The 24,803-nt window shown below is 39.0% G+C and overlaps 1 protein-coding gene and 1 long non-coding RNA gene across 3 annotated transcripts in view; one reads left to right on the top strand and one right to left on the bottom strand.

Annotated features, from left to right (window-relative positions):
• Positions 1-13,027, top strand: part of LOC144317385 (uncharacterized) — a 34,225-nt gene extending 21,198 nt beyond the window's left edge. Inside the window, exon 5 of the long non-coding RNA XR_013383367.1 lies at positions 12,624-13,027. This is a non-coding gene — a long non-coding RNA (uncharacterized LOC144317385). The remainder of the gene's footprint in view (positions 1-12,623) is intronic.
• Positions 1-24,803, bottom strand: part of PKHD1 (PKHD1 ciliary IPT domain containing fibrocystin/polyductin) — a 470,542-nt gene that overhangs the window by 315,746 nt on the left and 129,993 nt on the right. For both annotated transcript variants that reach the window (XM_077903688.1, XM_077903687.1), the window contains one exon: positions 5,480-5,636. In XM_077903688.1, coding sequence (XP_077759814.1) covers positions 5,480-5,636 — 157 coding nt within the window. The remainder of the gene's footprint in view (positions 1-5,479; positions 5,637-24,803) is intronic.

Here is a 24,803-nt window from a genome sequence, read left to right as displayed (position 1 = left end):
ATTCTCTCTGGCCCAAAAGCCTGCCAAGCATTTAACTGCTTTGGTATACACTAGCAGACCAAGAAATAGAAAAATCACATTAAAAGAAACCAGTGCACTATTCAGCAGCAACAGAGACTAGAAACAAGTTTCTGCTCAAGCATTTTAAAGGGATGGCATTGTAAGTAGTAAGAAACTGAAATATCTTCCTTTTGAAAGCCCAACACCAAGGGAAGAGGAGTTCCTGGAATTCATCTTCCTCTAATTGGCCCTGTCTTAACCATCATTTCTAGGCCACCTTATGTCAAACTGCTTGGCCATCAGAAGAGAGAGGAATTCATTCCTTCATTCAGAAAATACGAATGTTTCTCCAACTACAGACTACAAAATGAAGATCCTTGTCCATGATGCATAATGGCTCTGACAAGAGGGTAACATCCCTCCTGTGTTATTATGGCTCATCATAATTACTTGGGATAAAATAATAAATTTTAATTCAGAGATGCCTATGGCTGTTGGGCATCTTAACATAAAAGAACGAAAAATATAATTAACTAAATTAAGGCAATATGCCCATTTCTATCCCAGCTCATTAGTATTAATTGATTGGGTTAATTCTCTTTTGTGTTTAATAGTACCCCCTAAAAATAATTTTTAAAAAAGGAGGGAGAAATGGAAAGAAGAAGTAGAGATGGTAAATAAATGAAAGTTCTGGATATTTTGCTAATTAAGGTAAAATAATGATAAATATAACTATAGCTCTTATGATCCTAAAATTAAGATGCCATTTTTAAATAAAGTTCAGGAGTCAATAAGTACAGCCTTATAAATAATGGTGAAAATTTTGCCTCAAAGAAATTTATAATCCTCCTTTCTACTATATAAGTTGTACTAGTAAGAAAAGAATGTCAATTCTGTTTTATAGATGGAAACACAAATAAGGCACAGAGAATTCAAGACTCCTGAAGGCCATATGTAGAACTATTGGGTTTCCTGATGAAGGGGCCTAGTCTTCGATATATTAGGATGCTGGTTTCCATAAATGGAAAAATAATATAGAGGATGCAATATTTTCATAAAGTAGTTCTAAATATAGTTGTTAGGTGATCTTGATTCACTTTTACATAGCAGAATCCTTTGAAAGTACATACATACTCCATGTAGAATGTCACCTTTGTAATACTGTGGGAATAGCTGATAAAGTGCTTCCACTATAATACTTTCTATTTCATTTGTTCAAATCTCTTAAAGAAATTATTTGGGGGCTTGAAACTTTTTGTCCTTTATCGTGGCCCATAGATGGTATCAGAAAAAGAAAGAAAATTCCACTCAGCTACTTTTCTGGTACCATAAATGGGTATGAGAAAGAGAGAGAGGAACAGAGATTCAGAGATTGAATTACCACTGATGATGATAATAATGATGATTCAATCTTATATTTGAATAACTTTATTATCTCTTAAGAACTTTCATACATACTACAGACAAGAGAAGACAAAAGTTTAGAGCTATGCTAGCAACCAGATTTTTGAGAGTTGGAGTCCTTTAGCAGTTTCAAATGTCTTTTAGAAACAGAAAGATAACTTATCAATGGATTTTACATTTCTCACAACTCATAATTACATACATTTGTGGATATAGGTATATGTCTGTATATATGTGTGTAAATACATACGTGTATGTGTGTGCACATATACATGTGTTTACATGTGTACCCATGTACACATAAATATTTATATATGTGAGAACAATTAAGGACGGTAAAAATTAATTAGAAAAAATTTAGTTAGAAAAAATAATAATTGGGATGCCTGGGTGGCTCAGCGGTTGAGTGTCTGCCTTTGGCTCAGTGCATGGTCCTGGGGTCCCAAGAGCAAGTCCTGCACAGGGCTCCCCGTGAGGAGCCTGCTTCTCTCTCTGCCTATGTCTCTGCTTCTCTCTCTGCGTCTCTCATGAATAAATAAATAAAATCTTTTAAAAAAGAAAAAGTAGTAATTAAGAAATCAAGAGTTTACAAATTATGCTTCTTAAATTTAATCCAGGACCTGAATTCTGCACCATTTTACTTCTCCATCAACCTTCAACACATGGTTTTATTCAACACATCAACACATATTCAGTGTCCTAGACATTGAAGAGACAGTAGTAAATAAATCACTAAAGTCGTTTGCCTTTTGGAACATTCTAGCAGAAGAAGCAGATTGTAAACAAATAATAAATCTATAATATGTTATGTGGTGATGAATGTTATGAAGAAAAGAAAGCAAAATAAGAAGATAGAGAATAATAAGTGTCTGCAATTTCAAAAAGATGACCAGCAAGGCCTCTCTGATAGGCTGATATTTTCTCAAAGAGCAAACAAAATAAGTGAGCCACATGAATATCTGGAGAAAGAATACTCTAGGCAAAGGACATTATGTGCAAAGCCTGAGGTAGGTGTATGCCTGGTATACTTATAGAAGAGCTGCAGCAGAGTGAATGAGGAAGACAGGTCAACGAAGAGATCAGAGGTTAGTAATCCTAAATTTAGATTCTCTTCCTAATGAGATGGGAAACTACTGGAGTGTGTTAAAGGAAAGAAGTTAGAAGAAAGAAGTGATCTGATATATTCTTAAAGGATGTGTACAATATGCTGCTGGGGGTTTATTTTAGCATATGGCATAAAAATTAAATACCAATGACTTAAACATATGAAATAATTTCAGAGGTGAGCAGTCCAAGTTGCTACTCTACTATGGCAACTCCAAAGTCATCAGGCTCCTGGGTTTCTTCCATTTTTCTGCTGCCTCATTCTTCATGAATCACCTCATTATCCAAGATGGCAGCTGAAAATGTAGCTATCATATTCACATTCCAAGAAGCAAAGAATAGGAAGAAAGATGGACAAATAGGACATGTCTTCTAATGGGTCCACTCTACTTTAGGACGTTTCCAAGATGTCCTGTACCACACCTCGCCTTATATCTCATTGACCAGCTCTTAGCCACAAGGTTACATCTAACTACAAAGAAGGGCAGAAAATACAGCATTTTAGCTGGATACATTGCTTCCCCAAATAAAAACTGGACTTCCTTCTACCAAGGAAAGCAAAGAATCATAAACATGGGAACCAGTTACAAGGCCATTTGAAATGGTCCTAGCCAAAAATTATATTGGTTAGGACTAAGTTGGTACCAATGAAGGTGCTGATATATATAAGACACATGTTGAAGGTCCAGACAAGATTCATGGATGGATTTGTCATGGGATGTGAGAAAAAGAAGTCCAGGATGATTCCAAGGTTTTTGGCCCAAGCCACTGGACATTTATAGTTCCAATAAGCAAGATGCAGAAGTTCCTCAACTTTAGATTCTCTATGTGTGTGGATGGTCAAAACTTATTCATAAATGACAGGCTCTTCTTCATCTCCTTTTCACTACTCAATTCTAATCTTACATCCTCAATACCCTGAGTCCCTGAACTACATTCTGCCTCACTGCTTGTAATACACATTTTAGAATTAGAAATGTTACTTTTTAAATATTTGCTCCCTAATTAATTTCTTTAGTGATATGCAGACTATTGACATTAAGTATTATTCTTCACTTTTTCTCGTATCTCTTAAGAGTTCCTATGCCACTTCCTAAGTATCCACAGGTCACTGGTTGAATTAAATTTGACCTGTGTCCTTTCCTGGTTTTCATTCTTTCTAGAAGCTGTGAATCATATATATATATGGAATTTGAAAATTTTCCATATATATGGAAATATGAAAAATTTCAACTTCATTCCAGGCAACCCTGCTCCCTGCCAACAACTCCTGTACATATTTGTAAGAAACTGGTGTCCTCTACTTACCCTCATATTTCTACTAATGGCCCTACTCTCCAAGAGAAAGAGGGAATCCTATAGCTAACTTACTCTCCCTTTCCACAGAATGAGGTTTTGCTCTTCCAAACCTAGCTCACTTATTTCAAATAATTTGAGACTGAAATATATTGCCTGGATTGGGAATATTATTAAAAACTACTTTTGAAAGGTGACAGGTCAGGGCAAGTATTTGCATTATTCAGATCTTGAAATCTCCAAGAGCAATGAGCCAAGTGTATATTCCACATGTCCTTGCCTTACCCTTTGCTCTCTCGGATGCCTCTTCTCCATCTTCAGTCTCTGGCCCTATCAACACCTTTCCTTGATTGAACATTTACCTGGAGCTAATGGGAGATCCAGAGACTTAGTTGGGCAAGACTTGTAGCTACAAAAGTTCTCCCAAATGATATCAATATAAGGCAAAGTCCCGAGAGCCTAAAGATCATCCCATCCTCCAGCAGCATTTGACTCCTAGATAAAAGGTCAACAAAGAGCATCTTTAAACTGAGTATTTAGGTCTGTAATTTTCCTGTATCATTGCTAGTCCTTAGGTAGTTGATGTCCATCAACAAGTCAGCATTTCCCAAAGCCACTGGTCACACACACACACATACACACACATGCACAAAGACAGGTCAAGAGCCCAAGCTGATAGATCATTTTCCTTAAAGGGTACCAATTAACTGATTTGCCTGAAAACTTCTTCCTTGCTACCAAGATAAAAAAAAAAAAGACCTTCTAAAATATAGAATGTAAAATGCCTAATCAGAAAAACCTGATTCCATCCATACGAAACAGATATCAATATTACAATGGTTTATGCCTTCAAAATATTTTATTTTCCCTTATGTAGCCATGTTCTTACAGTAACAAGAGCAAATGCCCCTGTAAGTGTTAAATATATTTTTAGTAAAGAGTATGGTTTTAGTGCAGAGTTTTATAGCAACCCATAACTAATCCTATTCTCAAAGCTATTTTCATTTGCCAATGAAGACAGTCACTTTGATAACCATTCCTTATTATCAGCCACTGAAGTAGGCAATGATTTTTATTCTCATTTAACAGATAAGGAAACAAATGCTCAAAGAGGTGGAATAAGTGACTTAGTCACTTGGTGATGTGGTGGAGGAGTTGAAATTTGAATTCTCAGTCTCATCCAACTTCCCAGACCCTAGAGCTATGTGGCCAGCTCTGCAATAAGGAAGCCTATTTATATGACTTTCCATGGGACCAGGAAGTCAAAACCACAACAGGGTAAAAGCAGGAAGACATTGCTTTCTTGGCAGGCAATTTCAAAGGCAACAGCATTAACCAGTTTCAGAGCATTTTTCTGTATTGTGGGGGCTGCCCTGGACAAGCATGACTACAAAGTACTTGCATAAAGAAGCATATTCTTTGATAACACTGCTAACCTTCTTGTATTTTAAAAAATAAAATAATTAAGCTCTGTGCTTATAAGAGCCAAAAGAAAGGGGCTTCATTTTTAACCCTCTGACCACTTCTTCCTTTAGAGTAAAATTTCAATTCGTTCCCAGAATAAGTTGTCAAGCAAGTGCTGGAACTAATCCAAAAATTTCCTCTCCCTTCTGCTTCCCAAAAGTGATAGAATTATATACAGTAATGCCACCACCGACCTCCATGCTCTACAAACCTTTAATGTGCAGTAAGTTGAGGATGCTTGTGTTGGTGTCAAGCAGTAGCAACTGGCCATTCTCCACTGTGACGTTGTCGCCATCTTGTGGCACTCTTTCAGGAAACCAGCTGTGAGTCCTTGACCACCTCAGGCAGAACTGTAAGGAAAAGTTGCCCTGGAAAACAGTTTTATTGTTTTGTTTTGTTTTAAAGTAAGATAGTATGGGGGATCGATCTAAATGGAAACTTCTTAAATGAAAATTAATTTAATAAAATGTCAAATGTCTTAATAAAATTAGTCACTTTCTCTTCCTCATATCACTAACTCGAAAGGGGAAAAATACAGAAGGGGCAAAGTTACACTTGAAATGTCTCTGTCAGCCATTGGAATTCCCCAACAATATCATGCTGCTCATGTTTTCTTACCTTTTTTTTTCTTTCAAGACAAGCCCCAGTCTACCTAATAGAGTTGATTCCATTTTTTATTTTTACAGACATGTATTGAGTCTTGAACAAAAAGTCATAAATAGCCTAGAATAGAGAGAATTAAAATGTTCTGCTTGATGGGTGGCATTTTGTTTTATGTAATTGGTATCATTTTTCACGGCTCTACTACCAAGCATCCCTGTTTTATAGGAACATTCCTCTTTCCAAGTGTTCAGATCCATCCCCCCACTTTTTTTTTTTTACATTTTTGTTGTCTTTCCCTCTGAACTTGGTGCATCAGTGCTGAAAACAAAATACATAGGTGAAAGGCCCACTGACTTCGAATGATAGCCCAGAACCTTTGAGTGAGGCACAGAGAGTGAGGTTGAGATGAGCCCAGCCTCCAGTCTCCCTTCCAGAACTGTTGGCTTTCCTTTTGATTTATGGTCACACTAAAGTCACATGTTTTTCAAAAGAGGAATGTAAAACCACAGAAAGCAGTACTCAACTCATGCAAAGAGGCCGAGAACATGTCTAAATGTCTTGTACACTTATGGAACTATAATTATAAGTATAATAAAATCAAAATAAACAAGGTGTTTCCCTCAAGGTAGTACCTACAACATGTGTCTGCCTCTTCCCACAAACTTCTTCTTCCTGCCCAGATTCCAACCAAATGTGAAGCCTGAGTCCCTATAAAAGAACTTCCTATAAGGTCCTCTTGTGAAATATTAGAGGCAGATGGGAGAACATCATTAAGAAGGGAAAGCATGTTTATAATACCAATAACTACATCTACACAGAGAATAGTACCATGGAATATTTCTGAGAGAGAAAACAGAAAAGTGTGTAGCCAGAAGAGCCAGTAGATTTTCCAGGTGAGTGTACTAACCCCCCAGCACAAAGGTCTTGAGTTGTATACCCAACCCAATCACCAACAAGCCTTTTGCATAAGGAAAAGCAGCCACACCTACAAAGGAGAAAAAATTCAGTGACTCCTCTTAATTTAAGAGACAGAGAAGCATAAAGCACAGTGATAAGCAGTACCACACCATGACAAGAAAAAAGGGTGGTGTGTGAGCATCTTCGTGAGCCCTGTGAATCACAACCCTACCATGACCATCTGTAGACTCAAATAGTAGAGAGAATTTTATCTCTCTAGTAATTTCACACTGAAGCTATGCAAAAGGGGGTAAAATTTCAAAGTGGTCCTTAAAGGCTATACATGATATGTTCTTAGGATCCCTTAATTCACTCTCATAAAATCCATGAAGAGGAAAAGCAGATGAGTAGGAGGAAACTGGAATGGAATACAGTGATGAGAAGGTGGAAAGGGCTGAACTATATGAAGACAGTAAAGTCAACGGCAGAGAAGGTGAACCTGACCATTGCTCATATTGGTTGCAAGTCCACTATAAAAGGATAAAATTTCCTAGGAGATCAGAAATGGAAAGACTAGAGAAATCCTGGGCCTTCATTTTAAAGGGACAGCTTAGAGCTGCTTAAACTACAGAGTCTCTTGATCTATGTGTCTGTTTTTGTGCCAGTACCATCCTGTCTTGATGATCACAGCTTTGTAATAAAGCTTGAAATCCAGCATTTTGATGCCCCTGCCATTGGTTTTCTTTTTCAATATTCCTCTGGCTATTTGGGGTCTTTTCAGATTCCATATAAATCTTAAGATTATTTGTTCCAACTCTGTGAAGAAAGTCCATGGTATTTTGATAGGGATTGCCCTGAAAGTATAAATTGCCCTGGGTAGCATAGACATTTTCACAGTATTAATTCTTCCAATCCATGAGCATGGACTGTTTTTCCATCACGGTAAGTCTTCCTCAGTTTCTTTCAAAAGTGTTCTGTGGTTTTTAGGGTATAGATTCTTTACTTCTTTGGTTATGTTTATTCCCAGGTATCTTATGCTTTGGGGTGCAATTGTAAATGGGATTGACTCCTTAACTTCTCTTTCTTCAGTCTCATTGTTAGTGTACAGAAATGCCACTGGTTTCTGTGCATTGATTTTGTATCCTGTCATATTGCTGAATTGCTGTATGAGTTCTAGCAATCTTGGGGTGGAGTCTTTTCAGTTTTCTATGTACAGTATCATGTCCTGTGCGAAGAGGGAGAGTTTGACTTCTTCTTTGCCAATTTGAATGCCTTTTGTTTCTTTATGTTGTCTGACTGCTGAGGCTAGGACTTGTAGTACTATGTTGAATAACAGTGGTGAGAGTGAACATCCCTGTCGTGTTCCTGATCTTAGGGAAAAGGCTCTCAGTTTTTCCCCGTTGAGAATGATATTCACTGGGGGCTTTTCATAAATGTCTTTTAAGATATTGAGGAATGTTCCTTCTATCCCTACACTGTGAAGAGTTTTAATCAGGAATGGATGCTGTATTTTGTCAAATGCTTTCTCTGCATCTATTGAGAGGATCATATGGTTCTTGTTTTTTCTCTTACTGATGTGATAGATCAATGGAACAGAATAGAGAACTCAGAAATGGGCACTCAACTCTATGGTCAACTAATATCAACAAAGCAGGAAAGAATATCTACTGGAAAAAGGACAGTCTCTTCAATACATGGTGTTGGGAAAATTGGACAGCCACATGCAGAAAAATGAAACTGGACCACTCTCTTACACCAGATACAAAGATACACTCAAAAAATAGTTGAAAGATCTAAATGTGAGACAAGACTCCATCAAAATCCTAGAGGAGAACACAGGCAACAACCTTTTTGAACTTGGCCACAGCAACTTCTTGCAAGATACATCCATGAAGGCAAGGGAAAGAAAAGCAAAAATGAACTATTGGGACTTCATCAAGATGAAAAGCTTCTGCACAGCAAAAGACACAGTCAACAAAACTAAAAGACAACCTACAAAATGGGAGAGGATATTTCCAAATGACATATCAGATAAATGGCTAGTATCCAAGATCTATAAAGAACTTATCAAATTCAACACCCAAGAAACAAATAATCCAGTCATGAAATGGGCAGAAGACATGAACAGACATTTCTCCAACAAGACCTACACATGGCCAACAAGCACATGAGAAAATGCTCTGCATCACTTGCCATCAGGGAAATACAAATCAAAACCACAATGAGATACCACCTCACACTAGGGAGAATGGCAAAAATTAACAAGACAGGAAACAACAAATGTTGGAGAGGATGTGGAGAAAGGGGAACCTTCTTGCACTGTTGGTGGGAATGCAAACTGGTACAGCCACTCTGGAAAACTGTGTGGAGGTTCCTCAAAGAATTAAAAATAGAGTTACCCTATGACCCAGCAATTGTACTACTGGGTATTTACCCCAAAGATACAGATGTAGTGAAACACTGGGACACCTGCACCCCAATGTTCATAGCAGCAATGTCCACAATAGCCAAACTGGAAGGAGTCACAATGTCCTTCGACAGATGAATGGATAAAGAAGATGTAATATATATCACACACACACACACATACCCTCACACACACACAATGGAATATTACTCAGCCATCAGAAGAGACGAATACCCACCATTTGCTTTGACATTGATGGAACTGGAGGGTATTATGCTGAGTGAAATAAGTCACATGGAGAAGGACATTCATCATATGGTTTCACTCATATGGGTAATATAAGAAATAGTGAAAGGGATTATAAGGGAAAGGAGGGGAACTGAGTGGGAAAAATTAGAGAGGGAGACAAACCATGAGAGACTCCTAATTCTGAGAAACAAACAAAGGGTTGCAGAAGGAGAGGTGGGGGGGGGAGAATCAGGGTAACTGGTGATGAGCACTGAGGAGGGCACTTGATGGGATGAGCACTGGATGTTATACTATGTGTTGGCAAATTGAATTTAAATTTTAAAAACATTAAAAAAAAAAGTGCAGAAAAAGTTGGCCACTGTGACAAACAGAAGCCCAAGAGGTGGGGCCCAGGGAACTGTCATATTAATGATCCATCCACTTCCCCATCAATGTTTGAGGATGAACTCAGGGCAAGGGCTAGAGGAGAAGAAGATATATCCCAGAAAGGGACCCAGATATGTTTCCTCCAAACCAGCCCCTGAAACTCAGGGTCATAAGGAAGCCCAACAAGCCCAGTGAGATGGGAAATGGATGAGTTTTAAGGAGTTTGAAGGATTCAGCATCCTAGCTCTTCCTGAGACATTAACCTGGTAATCAGATCCATATCCTGCTACAGAAGGACAAAAAAACCAAGGCTCATGACCCTCACAGTGGAAAGATCTGGAACAATTAGGTATGTAAGGGTGTCAAAGGAAGGCCATTCCATGGTATCTTCCATTAATTGAGAACATCTTAACACTTAAAATTAGCACTAATACCTGTTATCCAGCTCTGCGTGAACTTTTAAGACTTTCTCTCTTGTTCTGAAGTACCTGTGTTATAACACCTTGGCCCAGCCTGGCTTTCATTTGGATAAAGAAAAATTATCAGAATTCAAAAATTGCTACACTCAGTGTAGCATGTCCTCCATGTGTTATAACACCTTGGCCCAGCCTGGCTTTCATTTGGATAAAGAAAAATTATCAGAATTCAAAAATTGCTACACTCAGTCCCCCCCTGCCAAATGGAAAGGTTAAATATTATTATCTCCTCTTCACAGTTGCAAAAACAAAGGCTCAAAGAGTTTGAATGATGTGTCAGAGGCCACAGTAGTGAAAACAGATGGGACCCATGCAGAGTAAGCTCCCAAATCAGATTTTTTCACTCATCACTTTAACTCAGAACACAGTCCTCAAAATATCTGCTAGCTCCCCTTCCTACTTCATTCAGGTCTCTGAGCAAATAATCCCTCCTACCCTAACTCCTTGATAAAATAGAACCTACAATCACTCCCTCTCCCCAAAGCTGCTTTATTCTGGTCTAAGATCTTTAATTTTGTATGTATTTATCATCTATTGATCTTTATCCAAATGAAAGCAAGGACTTTGTTTTGGTCGTCGCTATATCCCCACCCCGCTTAAAAATATCTGACACATAGTAGATGCTCAATGAAAATCAATGAAATAATGTTCTAAGTGAATCATCCAACTGCTAACCCCATATGTGCATTTACAGATGTTAAATACACACACACACACACACACACACACACACAGGCATGTGAGTACAACCACCTTCCTGATAGAGTAGGTGAACAAATAGGTGGAAATCCAGAATACTTAAAAATCTGCAGCCCATGGGTTTCATCCATTGGGTTTGGCCCACATGCTTTCACATTGCTTTCTGCATTTTCAAGCTCTGTTTAATTTAAACCAAATGATGGTGACTGTACCCAAATTAAAACCCAAGACTCAAATTCTGTCTCCCTGTGAAATCTTTTACCATTTTTTTTCTTTCGCCTTCAGTTTCTCTATTTAGTGTGATAGATTGCAAATGAATGTAAATGTGAAGCATTTTAAGAGACCCAAGCCTCCTTTGTGCCCACAGTTCTCCTTAGCATAATAATGGTATCTTAAGATGTGTACATTTTTATTGATGGTTCATGCTTCAGTACAAAACAATGACTAAATACTAAAAGCTCTAGTAATGCACCTCAACTATCTAGCAGCCACCTGGGGAAGTGGAAGAGAAATGTATCGCCATAATTACGAATTGTCACTGAACCTGGAGGTAAAAACACACAATCTTAGCTCTTGACAATTTCACAGGTGACACGCTGGTAGTATCATTCCCTGCATCAGTGGCAGTCTTGTGACTACCAGGGCAACACTCCAGAAAACAGTGGGAGTGGCTCACCCTCCAACATCCCTATCTTCTAATTCCTGTTACTTTAATCCAATTAAGTAAAAAAGAATGCTAAGGGCATTTTTTTTTTTTTTTTTTTTTTTTTTTTTTTTTTTTGCTAAGGGCATTTTTTAAAGATTTTATTTATTTGAGAGAGAGAGAGAGAGTGCACAGGTTGGGGGGAGGGGTAGAGGGGAGGGAGCAGGAAAGGGAGACAATCTCTAGCAGACTGGGCTGAGCATAGAGCCCTACGAGCGGCTCCCTGATCTCATGACCCTGAGATGACTTGAGCCTAAACCAAGAGTCAGACGCTGAACCCACTGAGCTGCCCAGGTGCCCCTGCCAAGGATATTTTAAAAGACACCTTGTTGGGGATCCCTGGGTGGCTTAGCAGCTTGGCGCCTGCCTTTGGCCCAGGGCGCGATCCTGGAGTCCCGGATCGGGTCCCATGTTGGGCTCCCGGCATGGAGCCTGCTTCTCCCTCCTCCTGTGTCTCTGCCTGTCTCTCTCTCTGTGTCTATCATAAATAAATAAATAAATAAATAAATAAATAAATCTTTAAAAAATAAAAATAAAATAAAAGACACCTTGCCAATATACAGAAAGCCACTCAGTTGGTTCCAGCATGATGTATTTGGTGAAGGCCTATGTTGCGTGTCACCAACCCAGCTCATTGGTCAATGCAAGTTTCACTTCCACTAAATATAAGCTCTTTCCACTCTAGTCCCCAAAATACTGAACCTTTCGCTTTAGCTTTCTTCTTTGAGATAAACAAATTACTCATCCCCATCCTCAAAACCATTTCTTCACAGGACTGTGGAAGTGAGAGTGGAAACAGAGATTTAAGAACTATCCAGAACATGTCCTCATCTTTACCTCAGTACATACAACCTCAAATAGACCTATATATATAAAAACTTATATACTTATAAATATGAGCAAAAACTTTCCAGCCTCAGCGAGGAAGCTTATGCAATTTGTTTTCTTCTTACAGCATGTCAGCACTTCTCTGAACTTCAGGGAATGTGCAGTGTCTGCAAATCTTACATGTCACCTTAAATGTACTTGCAACACCACCAGAGTCATCTTGAAAGGAGTCATTGATCAGCAAGTTGGAACACCAACCACAGCAGAGACCTATTTGTGAGTGTATGTGTCAAGCTGGGGTGCTGGAGAAGGCAGAGTGTGAGAATCTCTCTAGTTCCAGTGCCCCTGGATGACAAAGATAAGGAAGAACTGTCTTGACACCTCACCAGAATGCCTTCTTGAATATGCAAGCTCAGGAAACAGGAAAAGACAGGTCCCTGCGACCAATATTTTCTCTACCTCTGACCTTTCTTCATTTTCTCCAAAGCTTTTATCATCACGGAAATACCGTGTGCTTGTTTATAGTCCATCAACCGCTAATAAAATATAAGCTTCGTGAGAGCTTCTGGAATTTCTGCTGTACCCCCAATTCCTACAATGCCTGGCATGTGGTGGGCACCCTCAAAATATGTTTGAATCCCCAGTCGACTCTTATTTGGGCTCCTAATCACTATGCCATCATTTAAAGTATCATTTTAATAACTAAAATAATTGGATGTGAAGCTACAAATTGTTTTCAACCTTTTTTCACATAGAAATGTTTTTAAGTGTTATAAAACAAATGTCTTTATATTTTCTTTTGTGACATCCTCTTATTTGACGCACAGGACACCCTTTTCTCATTCTGACATAGAACGTCACTTGTATGTTCTTCTTGATTTGTAGGGTTTCATATCTGCATGTTAATCCTCAACAAATTTAGAATTTATGTTGGTGACAGGTTTTCCATTTTTTGTTTTTCCCCCAAATAGTGAACTGTCATCGTATCCTTTATTAAATAGCATTTGCTCTCCCAACTAGTAGTCTTGGCTATTTTAATAATAGTATTATAATGTTGGGTGATAGTAAACTTGTTAGCCAATTAAAATCCCAAACCTTTTATGTTTGAGCTAATGTAAAGGCATCTCTTCCAGGTACACCCGACCTCACCCTTATTCTTAAGGTGCTCATATTATCATTGAGAAAAAGACAAATAGCCAAATAATTAATATAATGTGTAATAACTAAAATAATAACCACGGTGCTATGGGAGTTCAGCAGATTAGCTGGCTGACCCTGGTGGAGACTTCCTTATAGGTGCAATCCAGCTTACTAATCACTTTCTCTTTCTTTCCTTTTTTTTAAAAAATCTGGACTCTAGATAAATTAACACAGGCTGAGATTATTTCAGCTGATTATGAAACAAAAAATGCTTATTTTAGAAAAGTCAACCATCTACAAATCCAGGATTACGAATAAAGCCTCTGACCTATAATCTAATAACTCCTAAGGGAACAAAAAGGAAATTAAATTAGTTTGGCATAATTTGTTCTTACTGAGCTCATGCAGGCCCTAAGTGATCACTTTCTTTTCTTGGTGCTGATAAACCCTTCATGAGTATGAGATAACATGAGAAAGTCCTTCTACACCGTTCAGCATATTGACTCCTCAAAGAAATGGCACCAATATCTTTTGCCAGATACATGTGCCCAGTTCAAATTTACCCACTGTCCCTGTTAGAAAACAGGGCAATTTACTAGCTTACCTCTCAGTTCTATACATATCCTAAACTCCCATTATTTCACAACAAATATTTATATTAAGTTAATGCTTCTTACATGTAAGTTATTCCCACACTTTTGAGCTTCAGGGAACTATGACAGTCTGCAAACAGAACAAATTTACAGAGCCGCTCTTTATCTTCCCTTCTGTGTGAATCTTCAGATCTCCACTAACAATGACTCTTCTGAATTATAAACTAGAGGATCATTCCACTTGCCAGAGAAAGTAATGACAATGACAGCTACAGATCCTTGCATGCCTCTCATGTCTCAAGCACAGCGCTAGACATTTTACTTACAGTGTCACCGAATCCTCACAACTGAAAAACACACATATTACCCTACTTTAAATTTGAAGGGTTTTTTTAATCTTAAAAATTAATAATAATGGCTAAATATTTTTGCATGTACCTAACAAGTATAATCCCACTTCATAATTCTTCTCTCTTTTCAGTCTTCTTGCCTGGAACCACTGAGCAGATGGATCTCTGGATTCAACAAATATTTTTGTTACCTACCAGACACTGGTATAGGCACAAAACAAAACAAATTCCTGACCTCATGGAGCTTATATTTTAGAGAGGTGAAGTTAAATATATAGAGCAAATAATGTGAGGGTCACCTGGGTGGCTCAGTCAGTTAAGTGTATACTCAGGTTATGATCCAGCCCCACATGAGGCTCCCTCTTCAGTAGGGAGCTTGCTTCTCCCTCTCTCTCTGCCCTACCCCCTAGCTCCTGTTCTCTCTGTCTCACTCTCTCTCAAATAAATAAATAAAAACATAAATAAATAAATAAACAAATAAATAATATGCTCTGAAAGAAAAAAAGAACAGGGTGAAGAGTATCAGAAGTGCCAGGGTGGAAGGGGCTATTTCATATCTAGTGATCAGGGACTGCACCTCTGTTAAAGGACTGGACTAGAGGAGTGGAGTACGAGCCAGAGGCTATCTGGGGAAGAGCTTAAGGAAGGAGTATGTGCGGAGTGCCTCGGGGTCAGCTAAGAGGGCAGCCATGGCCAGGGAGGCTGTCCGAAGGAAGACTGCACAGCTCTCTGACCTTCCTGCTGATGCAGTGGGACACTTGTTTTTCTTCAAGCCACTGCATTCAGGTTTCAAGTTCTTCATATGCCACAGAGAAAAGAATCACGTAAAAATAACAGGATCAGCAAACTACAGCTTATATCCGGCCCACCCACTGTTTGGATAAATAAATTTTTACTGGAACATGGCTTTGACCATTCATTTACATATTGTTTACAGCTGCTTTTAGTTGTGTCAGCGATTGAATTGCTCACAGAACCTAACATATTTACTATCTGGGTCTTTATAGAAAAAGTGTGCTGACTCCTGGTATGTTCCAATTCATACAATCAGTATGGTAATAAGGATTGATATTGCCCAAGTACCTCTAATACACTCGGTACAGGACATCTATATACTTCATTGAGATTTAAATACATTCAAGATAAAACTGTCTATAATTAAAAATAAATCAGTATAATACAGCTACTTAGGAGTTTGGGGAATGATAAAAAATTCTTAGTAAATGATATACATCAAAATGCTGGAAACTGGTTCAATTCTTTTCATTTTCCAATAAGCAATAATCCAGGTTTCTGAAGGCTACATAAATGCAAATAAAAGTGTGGGCGTGTGTGTGTGTGCGCGCATGCATGCACGCACCACACATGTGTCAATGCACACATACGCACATAGAACCAAATCAGAAGATTGACAGATACATGCTAGCCTTTTCCACAGAGCTGACACACTGCCATTTAACCAGCGAGCACAGAGCATGTGTTTCTGTTCCCAGTCACGAGTAAGAGACAAGGTTAACATTTTAAGTGATGGACTACAGCACGTTATTTCCCCATGCAATGGACCCATGACTACACCACCTTTGAAAACACTTAATTTCAGTGATTGAATACACGGGAGTACACTTTCCCTGCTATGAACCTTTGACAGCTCCTCAGTTTCACACACAGGGGAAACCTTTTTTCCCCTCCTTTTCTCTTTTCCCTCCCCTTTATACCTGAAGGGAAACAAAATGAGTATGTGGCGGCAGAGGGAAAAGAAGGAAGCCAGAGAAGGAAAACCCATTTATAAACATCAGTGTATTTTACAATAGAAGTATTCACTGCCATCTGCTCTAATTACTTTTAATGTTTGGGCTACTATCTTCATACAATAGGAATAATGATCTCCTTAAGGGCAAAAAAAAAAAATTTTTTTTTAACAGAAACAAACAAAAGTTGATTACATTTAGCTCCCAGGCTAAAGAAGCATCAAGCTACTTTGTAGTGAACAATCAATTAGGAAAGTGGGTAGGTCTCTGATTAACACAACAAATTGGGTTTCCTTTGTGGTTCCCTCCTACTCTCCTTTTCCTACCTCTGGAAGAATCATGCCTACAGCTCATAGAGGGCAAAGAGCTGACGAGCCACATTTCTAGGTCTGAGGTTATTTCATACCAGCTCCTTACATTTGGGTCAGAAAGAGACAAAGCCAAGTCTTCTGTCAGCCTTTTTGTTGGCAGCAGACATGTCCACCTTTGAGAAATACTGAATATGGAGATGGATATTCTATTAAGAATACAGATCAGGGGCACCTGGGTGGCTCAGTGTTGAGCATCTGCTTTTGGCTCAGGTCATGATGCCAGGGTCCTAGGATCGAGTTCCACACCCCACGGGTAGCTTGCTTCTCCCTCTGCCTATGTCTCTGCCTCTCTCTGTGTCTCTCATGAATAAATAAATAAAATAATTTTTAAAAAGGGTACAGGTCATCTCATTGAGTGAGATCCTGGGAGGCCACCCAAGACCTGAACCCCTCATGAGAAGCTAGAACTAACAGCCTCATTAAAGTCTCCATAAATAGAAATTACCCAGACTAGGAGCATGCCTTGGTACTCCAGGAGAGCTCAGGATTCAGTGAAATAGGTAGAAGCCAGGGAGACATGGAATAGATCACCACAATGCCAGTAGAAAATTGGCTTTCACAAAGGCAGTGTCTAGAGACCTTCTCAAATTCCCCAACTCAAGCATACCACCTGTTTTAAAAAAGAATCCCAAGGTGCCCCCCCTCCCAGAATTCCTGCACCCTGTGGACAAGCCCAGCATAATCTCCTCCCCTTTAGTAGGAACAGAGCTGGTGAATACAGTGAGATAGCACTCCCATGATTAGGTCTGGGCAATGGTGAAGGAATTTTGCAGGTGCAATTCAGTTCAAAAATCAGTTGGCTTTGGCTTAATCAAAAGGAGATGGGATTCATCTATTCAGGAGAGCCCTTAAAGATTTATTTATTTATGATAGAGAGAGAGAGAGAGAGGCAGAGACACAGGAGGAGGGAGAAGCAGACTCCATACCAGGAGCCCGACGTGGGACTCGATCCCAGGACTCCAGGATCACACCCTGGGCCAAAGGCAGGTGCCAGACCGCTGAGCCACCCAGGGATCCCCCTCAGGAGAGCCCTTAAAAGAGAGAGAACCCCACTGGCTTTGAAGGAGCAAAGTGCCATATCATGAAGAGGACCAGGAAACAAGAGCAGCTTCTGGGACCTGAAAATGGTCCCTGGCCAACAGCTAACAAGCAAATAACAAGCAAACAAGCTGCCAATGACCTGAATGAGCTTGTAGGAATACCTTGAGCTGGTAGCAAGGTTGACTCCTTAATAATTTCAGCCTTGTAAGACCTGGAGCAGAGAGCCCAGCTACTCTGTGCCCCGATTTCTGACTTCAACCTAGAGCAACTCTGAAATAATAAGTAGGCATTGCTCTAAGTCACTGAGATTATGGTTATTTGTTATGCAGCAATAGAAAGTGAATATGCCACCATCATGGCCATCTCTGGAGAGTCATTTTCATTTGTTTTCATTGGGTTTACCAACCTTCATTGAACTTATCACTCAAGAGAGTGGATAACAACACACCAAGCTGGGATGGCAGTACTGGCCAATGGCCAGGTTGTTCTTTCAGTGACCTGGCCCACCACACACACACAGAGGACATGAAGTATAAATTGTTTTAAATTTATGATGTCAAGAAGTTTAAATTAATACCTGATAGAGCCCTTCCATTTGTTCAGGAGGAGCTAAGACTACTGAGCCAACAAACGCCACAAGACTGCTATCTTCACAACCCTTCTGTCTGTAAGCCGAAGAAATGCAAAACCTTCCTGATCCTGAACACAGCCAGAATGTGTGTCCTTTAGGAGATACTAAGAATATTTAAAAGTCCATATTCTGAATCTACTTCTGAGAATAGTATTTGAATATAATTGACTTTAATAGCACTACTCTTTGTTAACACTGGTTTGCATTGCTTCCTTAGGAAAGAACATCTGACTGCCTTTTACACACACACAGAGAGAGAGAGAGAGAGAGAGAGAGAGCAACACTTTGCAGGAGAAAACCAAGCTCTAAGACCAGAGAAATCTATCCTCTACCTGATACCTTCACCGGTCTTGACTAAATAACTTCTCCCTCATTCTTTAAGCTTCAGAGTAGAGATTAATATACTCTTTAGGAAGGACAAAGGAAATGTTAATTTAGATTTTTAGCTCTCCTGATATCAAAACAACATCATGTTTTGTCTTTGAGCATTCATGTATATATTACCTGGTATTTAATGATGCAAAAGGTTATTCATTTTAAAGCTACTACCACAAAATTATCAATCTTATCTGAGGAAGGAGAAAGATGTAGTGATGTGTTTCAGAGCTGGGATGAAATCCCAAGTATCTAGAATTTAGGGAACTTGCCTAGGCACTACAGTGCAGATGCCTTTTTTATATATTATTGATTGTGCTAATTAAAATCATCACCATAATCTTCAAGAATGTTCAGTGGGTGCTAACTATGGGCCAGGCATTGTGGTACCTATCCCTGTACCCATGAATGCCTAATTGAATTTCTAAGTCCTTAGCGTCCAGTTTCGAGTGCATTGTTCCTTTTACTCCAAACACATCCGCCACACATTGTCCCTTTTCTGCCAAATTCTGCTTATTGGTTCCAGATGCGATGAATCATCTACTGACTTGAGTGACATTAGAGGTAAACACCAAGGTAAAATGTAGAGATAATTGAATAACACCAACTACCAGTAACAGCAGTCCAGGCAAAGGAGGAAATAGACCCAGAGATTTCAGATAGGGTAGTCTGATGGAAACCCTCCACTCTCAGGATCAAAACCACATGCCATTCTGACATGATGGAAAAATATCTGTGTTTTATTTTTCCAAAATTTCTTATGCCAGTTATCAGTATGGGTAGTGGCAAGCAGGTGGTGACATAATCTAAATGTCTCCATGATTAAAAATAAAACATCCAAAAATTAACTGCCATCTATTTAGTATATCAAAGCACTATGCTTCAAGCTATCTTTAAAAAAAATATATATATATATATATAATTTATCTTTTTGACTGCTGGTAAATAAGATTAATGAAATGTATGCATTTTCCTTTCTAGCAAACTCTTCTTCAGAGGAAAACCTCATAAAGCAAAAGGGTTTCAAAGCCTTTTCAAAAATTCATAAAGCTCAATAGAATTTCCAGATAGAAAAAAAATGCACTTTAATCATTTGCTTTACACCTGGAATTCATTGCATACAATGCACATAATGTAGAAACATGGGCTTATAACATATACACCTAAGTTTATGTAAACATTTGAAAAGCTTTCCTTATTACATATTTGTCTTTAAAGGCAGAAAATTCAGAACCCTTGACAAATACCAAACAATCCACAGGCATAGTTATCACTCAAGAAGCTCCTCAAAGTTTAGAAGTTTGAAAGCCACAAAGACCCCTATGAAATGAGCCTGAAAGCAGCAATAATCGGCTACACAGGGAATCAAGGCCAGACTAAATCAATAAGCAGTAAAGAGAGTGATCAGAGGCCTAACCCCTCTGTCTTTCTGCAGAATTCTCTCAACTCTGGGGCATTAGCCCCTCGCTGAAAATCAGTTACTTAATGCGGTGAGGTATTAATTATTCATGTGGCCTCTGTTTTGCCTTAGAAAATAGAAATTTCTCCTTTCCCCATTTTCCCAATTGGAAGAAATAAAGCTCTCCATAAGTCCCTCTAGTTACCTCAAGTTGTTGAAAGCTTAGATATTGGGACACCTGGGTGGCTCAGCAGTTGGGCTCTGCCTTTGGCTCAGGGTGTGATCCCGGAGTTCCAGGACTGAGTCTCACATTGGGCTCCCTGCAGGAAGCCTGCTTCTCCCTCTGCCTATGTCTCTGCCTCTCTCTCTCTCTGTGGGTGTCTCTCATGAATAAATAAAATCTTTAAAAAAAAAAAAAAGCTTAGATATCTGTCCCAATGCAGATTGCCCATGGAGATACATTAAGACTCCTCCACCATATATGCCTGACACCACGCATAGCAGTGAACCTTATAGATATTATGCATTTTCCTATACATGCATACCTATGATAAAGCTCAATTTATAAATTAGATGCAGTAAAAAATTAATAATAGCTACAAATAGAGCAATTACAGCAATATACTGTAATAAAAGTTGTATGAATGGGGTCTCTCTCCACCTGAAAATTATCTTATCATGTTGTATCCACTCTTCTTGTAATGATGTGAGATGATAAAATGCCTAAGTGACAAGATGAAGTGAGGTGAATGAGGAGATGTTGTGACACAGCATTCGGCTTCTATTGACTTTCTGACAGTCAGGAGGAATATCTGCTTCCCAGACCACAGTTTGTTGTGGGACACTGAAACCAAGGGAACCTGAAACCATGGAAAGCAGAACTACTTAATGGGGAACTACTGTATCTTACTTCAAAAATGAAAAATAAAGCAACTACTGCAAGATTACCCACAGCATCAAGGAGAAGGGTTAGGATAAAAGCCAAATCAAAGTGACTTATTTTTCCACCAAAAGGCATGTACTTTATTTTTTTTAATTTAACATAGTATAAGGAGCTCCTTTAAAATGTTCTTGATGGAGCAATCACTCTTGGGGAGATATGAGCCACCCCAGTGGATCCCATGAAAAAGCCGGCCAGCATGTGGGTACAGCTATCACTTCCCTCTCTTACTATTTGACAACTTCCTGACATCCCCCTCTACAGCTGAAGTTTCCCTTGCCTGGGATCTACCCAAAGGAGTTTTTATTGTTGTTTTAGAAAATTAAGAAAAAACGACTTTACCTCTTTATCAATCACACAGAACAGAAAGAACTATTCCATGGTATTCCCTCCCGTTCCCCACTGTACTCAACAAATTCAGATGGGAAGGTAATTTTTCATCTGTAAGTCTTTAGGTTTCTCATATGAGCAGATCAAAGTAAACCTAAACTTGATTTTGTTGAAAATATTTTTTAAGCCTTTGAACATAAGGAGAACATTTATAGACAATGTAATGGACAAATTTACAATTGACACCTTGCCTGGTTCCCTAAGCAACCAAGATGATAAAAAGGTACCCAAAGAATGTCTAGAGGCAAGGAGGCAAAAACAGACAATAAATGAAGCTTAATTAAATTCTGCAGACCATGTAAGAGATTTGGATTTTAATATGAAACTTAGGTCAATATAATTTATATAAAACATAGTTCTTTTTTTTTTTTTTTTTTTTTGGTTCATGAGAAATCTTAATGACATTAAATTCGGCAACAATTTGTTGGATATAACACCAAAAGCACAGCAACAACAACAAAAATAGATAAACTGGACTTCATCAAATTAAAAACTGTGTGTCAAAGGACAGTAACAACAGTGAAAAGGCAATCCATGGAATGAAAGAAAATACTTGCAAATCTTATGTCTGATAAGGGATTAATATCCAGAATATATAAAGAATTCCTACAACTCAGTGACAAAAACCCAAACAACTGTATTTCAAAGGACATTTCTCCTAAGAAGATATATAAATAACTAATAAGCACGTGAAAAGATATACAAGGTCACTAACCATTAGTAAAATGCAAATCAAAACCATAATGATATTTCCCACACATTTCTTCTCCCTTCCCTTATATTCCCTTTCACTATTATTTATATTCCCCAAATGAATGAGAACATTGCTAACTCTGGGAAACGAACTAGGGGTGGTAGAAGGGGAGGACGGCGGGGGGTGGGAGTGAACGGGTGACGGGCACTGGGGGTTATTATGTATGTTAGTAAATTGAACACCAATAAAAAAAAATAAAAAAAAATAAAAAAAAAACCATAATGATACCACTTCACCCCATTAGGATGGCCATTAGTAAAATAAATAAATAAAAATAACAGGCTTTAATGAGAATGTAGAGAACTGAATCCTTGCATTTCTGGTAGGAATGTAAAATGATGCAACCACTATGTAAGTGATATGGAAGTTCCTCACAAAATTAAACATAGGATGGAGCACCTGGGTGGCTCAGTTGGTTGAGTGCCCAACTCTTGGTTTCCACTCAGGTCATGGTCTCGGGTTGTGGGATCAAGCCCCACGCTGGGCTCTGTGCTCAGTAGAGTCTGCTTGGAATTCTCTCTCTCACTCTCCCTCCCCTTCTGCCCCTTCCTCACTCAGGTGTGCATGCACAACTTCTCTCTCTCTCTCTCTCTCTCTCTCCAATAAAGAATAAATACACAAATAAATAATTTTTTAAAAAATAAATTAAACATAGGATTATCATATAACCTGACCTTTTCACTTCCAGGTATACATGAAAAAGAATTGAAAGCAGGGACTCAAATATCTGTACACCCATGTTCACAGCAGCATTATTTATATTACCCAAAAGGTGGAAGCAGCCCGCGGCTTCATCACAAGAAATGGACAAACAAAATGTGGTATATACATACAGTGAAATATTATTCAGCCTTAAAAAGGAAGAAAATTTTGAGACATGCTATAACATGGGTGAACCCTGAGGGCATTATGCTAAGAAAAATAAGCCAGCCGCGAAAGGACAAATATTATAAGATTCTACTTAGATGAGTTATCTATGCTATCAAATTCATAAAGACAAGAAGCAGAATGGTGGTTCCCCCGGGCTGGGGACAGGAAGCATGGAAAACTATCCTTTAATGGCTACAGAGTTTCGGTTGGGGAAAATGAGAATGTTCTGGAAATAGACAGTGGTAATGGCTGCACAACAATATAAATATATTTGAACTGTACTGTACAATTGAATATAATTCAAATGGTAAATTTTATGTGTTTTACCACAATTTAAAAACTGGGGGGAAAAAGACTTTTTTGTTTGTATTTAAATCATTAAACCTCTTGGGTTCTCTAGTTCTCTAGACCAAGTGACAGATTAAAAATGAAACTTTGCCAATTGTTTTGGTGCTCCTGTAGAGCCTTGCTAGGTATTAGGGAATTTCAGAACACTCAGTCTCCTCACGTTTCAGATAAGGGCACTGGAGCCCAGAGAGGTTAAATAACTTTTTTCAGATAAAACCGATAAAGGAACAAAAAACAAAAAACAAAAAAGAAGACAAGTGTCAGCATACATGTTTGCCTTAACTGCTCTGCGGAGTGTGGGTTTGTCCACTGTTTGTGTGAGCATGCGTGCATGTGCCTGTCTACAAGGCCTCTCTGCTATAGTCTCTGTTCACCTCTCTGGAGACTCTACTCACCTACTTCCAGTGTGACACACAAAGAAATCTCCTGCAGGTCCCAGCCACACTGTGCTATTCCACAGCTCTAAGCCTTCTGTCATGGGGGTCTACCTCTACTACCTCTGCCTAGATCACCTTTCAACCCTGTTCTTCCAGGCAAATGCTTGCTTGGTCTTCAAAAGCCAGGTCATCTCCCTTTTCTATGAGGCTTTTGCTAGTGTCCCCCTCACCCAAAAGCACAATGAGCTGTTCCCTCCCCTCTTTTTAATACTTCCACTGGGCTTTGCACTTACTTCTATTGTACTTACGCCACATACTGCTTCACTTCACAATATTTAGTGTCTTGTGATATTTTCCATTTCCACTCCCACCTCATCTAAGCCAAATGAGAAGAGATTCAAAGGAACCAATGGGAGAACTTAATGGAAAAGGCACTCGCGTTTGATTCACACCTTCAAAGTCTATAGCAGAGACTAGGGCTGGAGCTGTCCCTGGCCAGCAGCAGAGGAAAAAGAGGGCACAGGGTTGGAAGCAATCTGTATGTCATTGCTGGACAAACAGAGGTGACTGCAAGTCCCATCAAAGGGAATAGATTTTTTCCAAAGGGTAAGCTGGACCACTGGGGAAAGCAAAGCCCCCCACTGCAAAAAAGCAATGGGCCAACCATTCAGAGATACTTGCAGTTCATGGACGTTGTTGGAGTTGTTAGCTCTCTCATGGGCTTTTTTGTAGGCTCATCGGAAATCCTTCTACTGATGTCCTTGAATACGTGTAGCTGTGCCCAACACATATGATATGCCCTTGTACCCTCACACTCCTTCACCCCAAGTAAACTGCTAGAAGAAGTAGGGAAGGAGATAGAAGAAATAATTGTTCCCCCGACTGAAGGCTTCCAAGATATCTGAGGGTGAGGGAATCTTTATGAAATGTCTAAAAGCTTGAGGTTTGGAAATTACACTGGACTGAATTAGAGTTAGCTG

Source organism: Canis aureus, chromosome 7 (genome assembly GCF_053574225.1).
Source record: "Canis aureus isolate CA01 chromosome 7, VMU_Caureus_v.1.0, whole genome shotgun sequence".
In the NCBI taxonomy this organism is placed as follows: Eukaryota; Metazoa; Chordata; class Mammalia; order Carnivora; family Canidae; genus Canis; species Canis aureus.
This window is presented reverse-complemented; position numbering and strand designations above follow the sequence as displayed.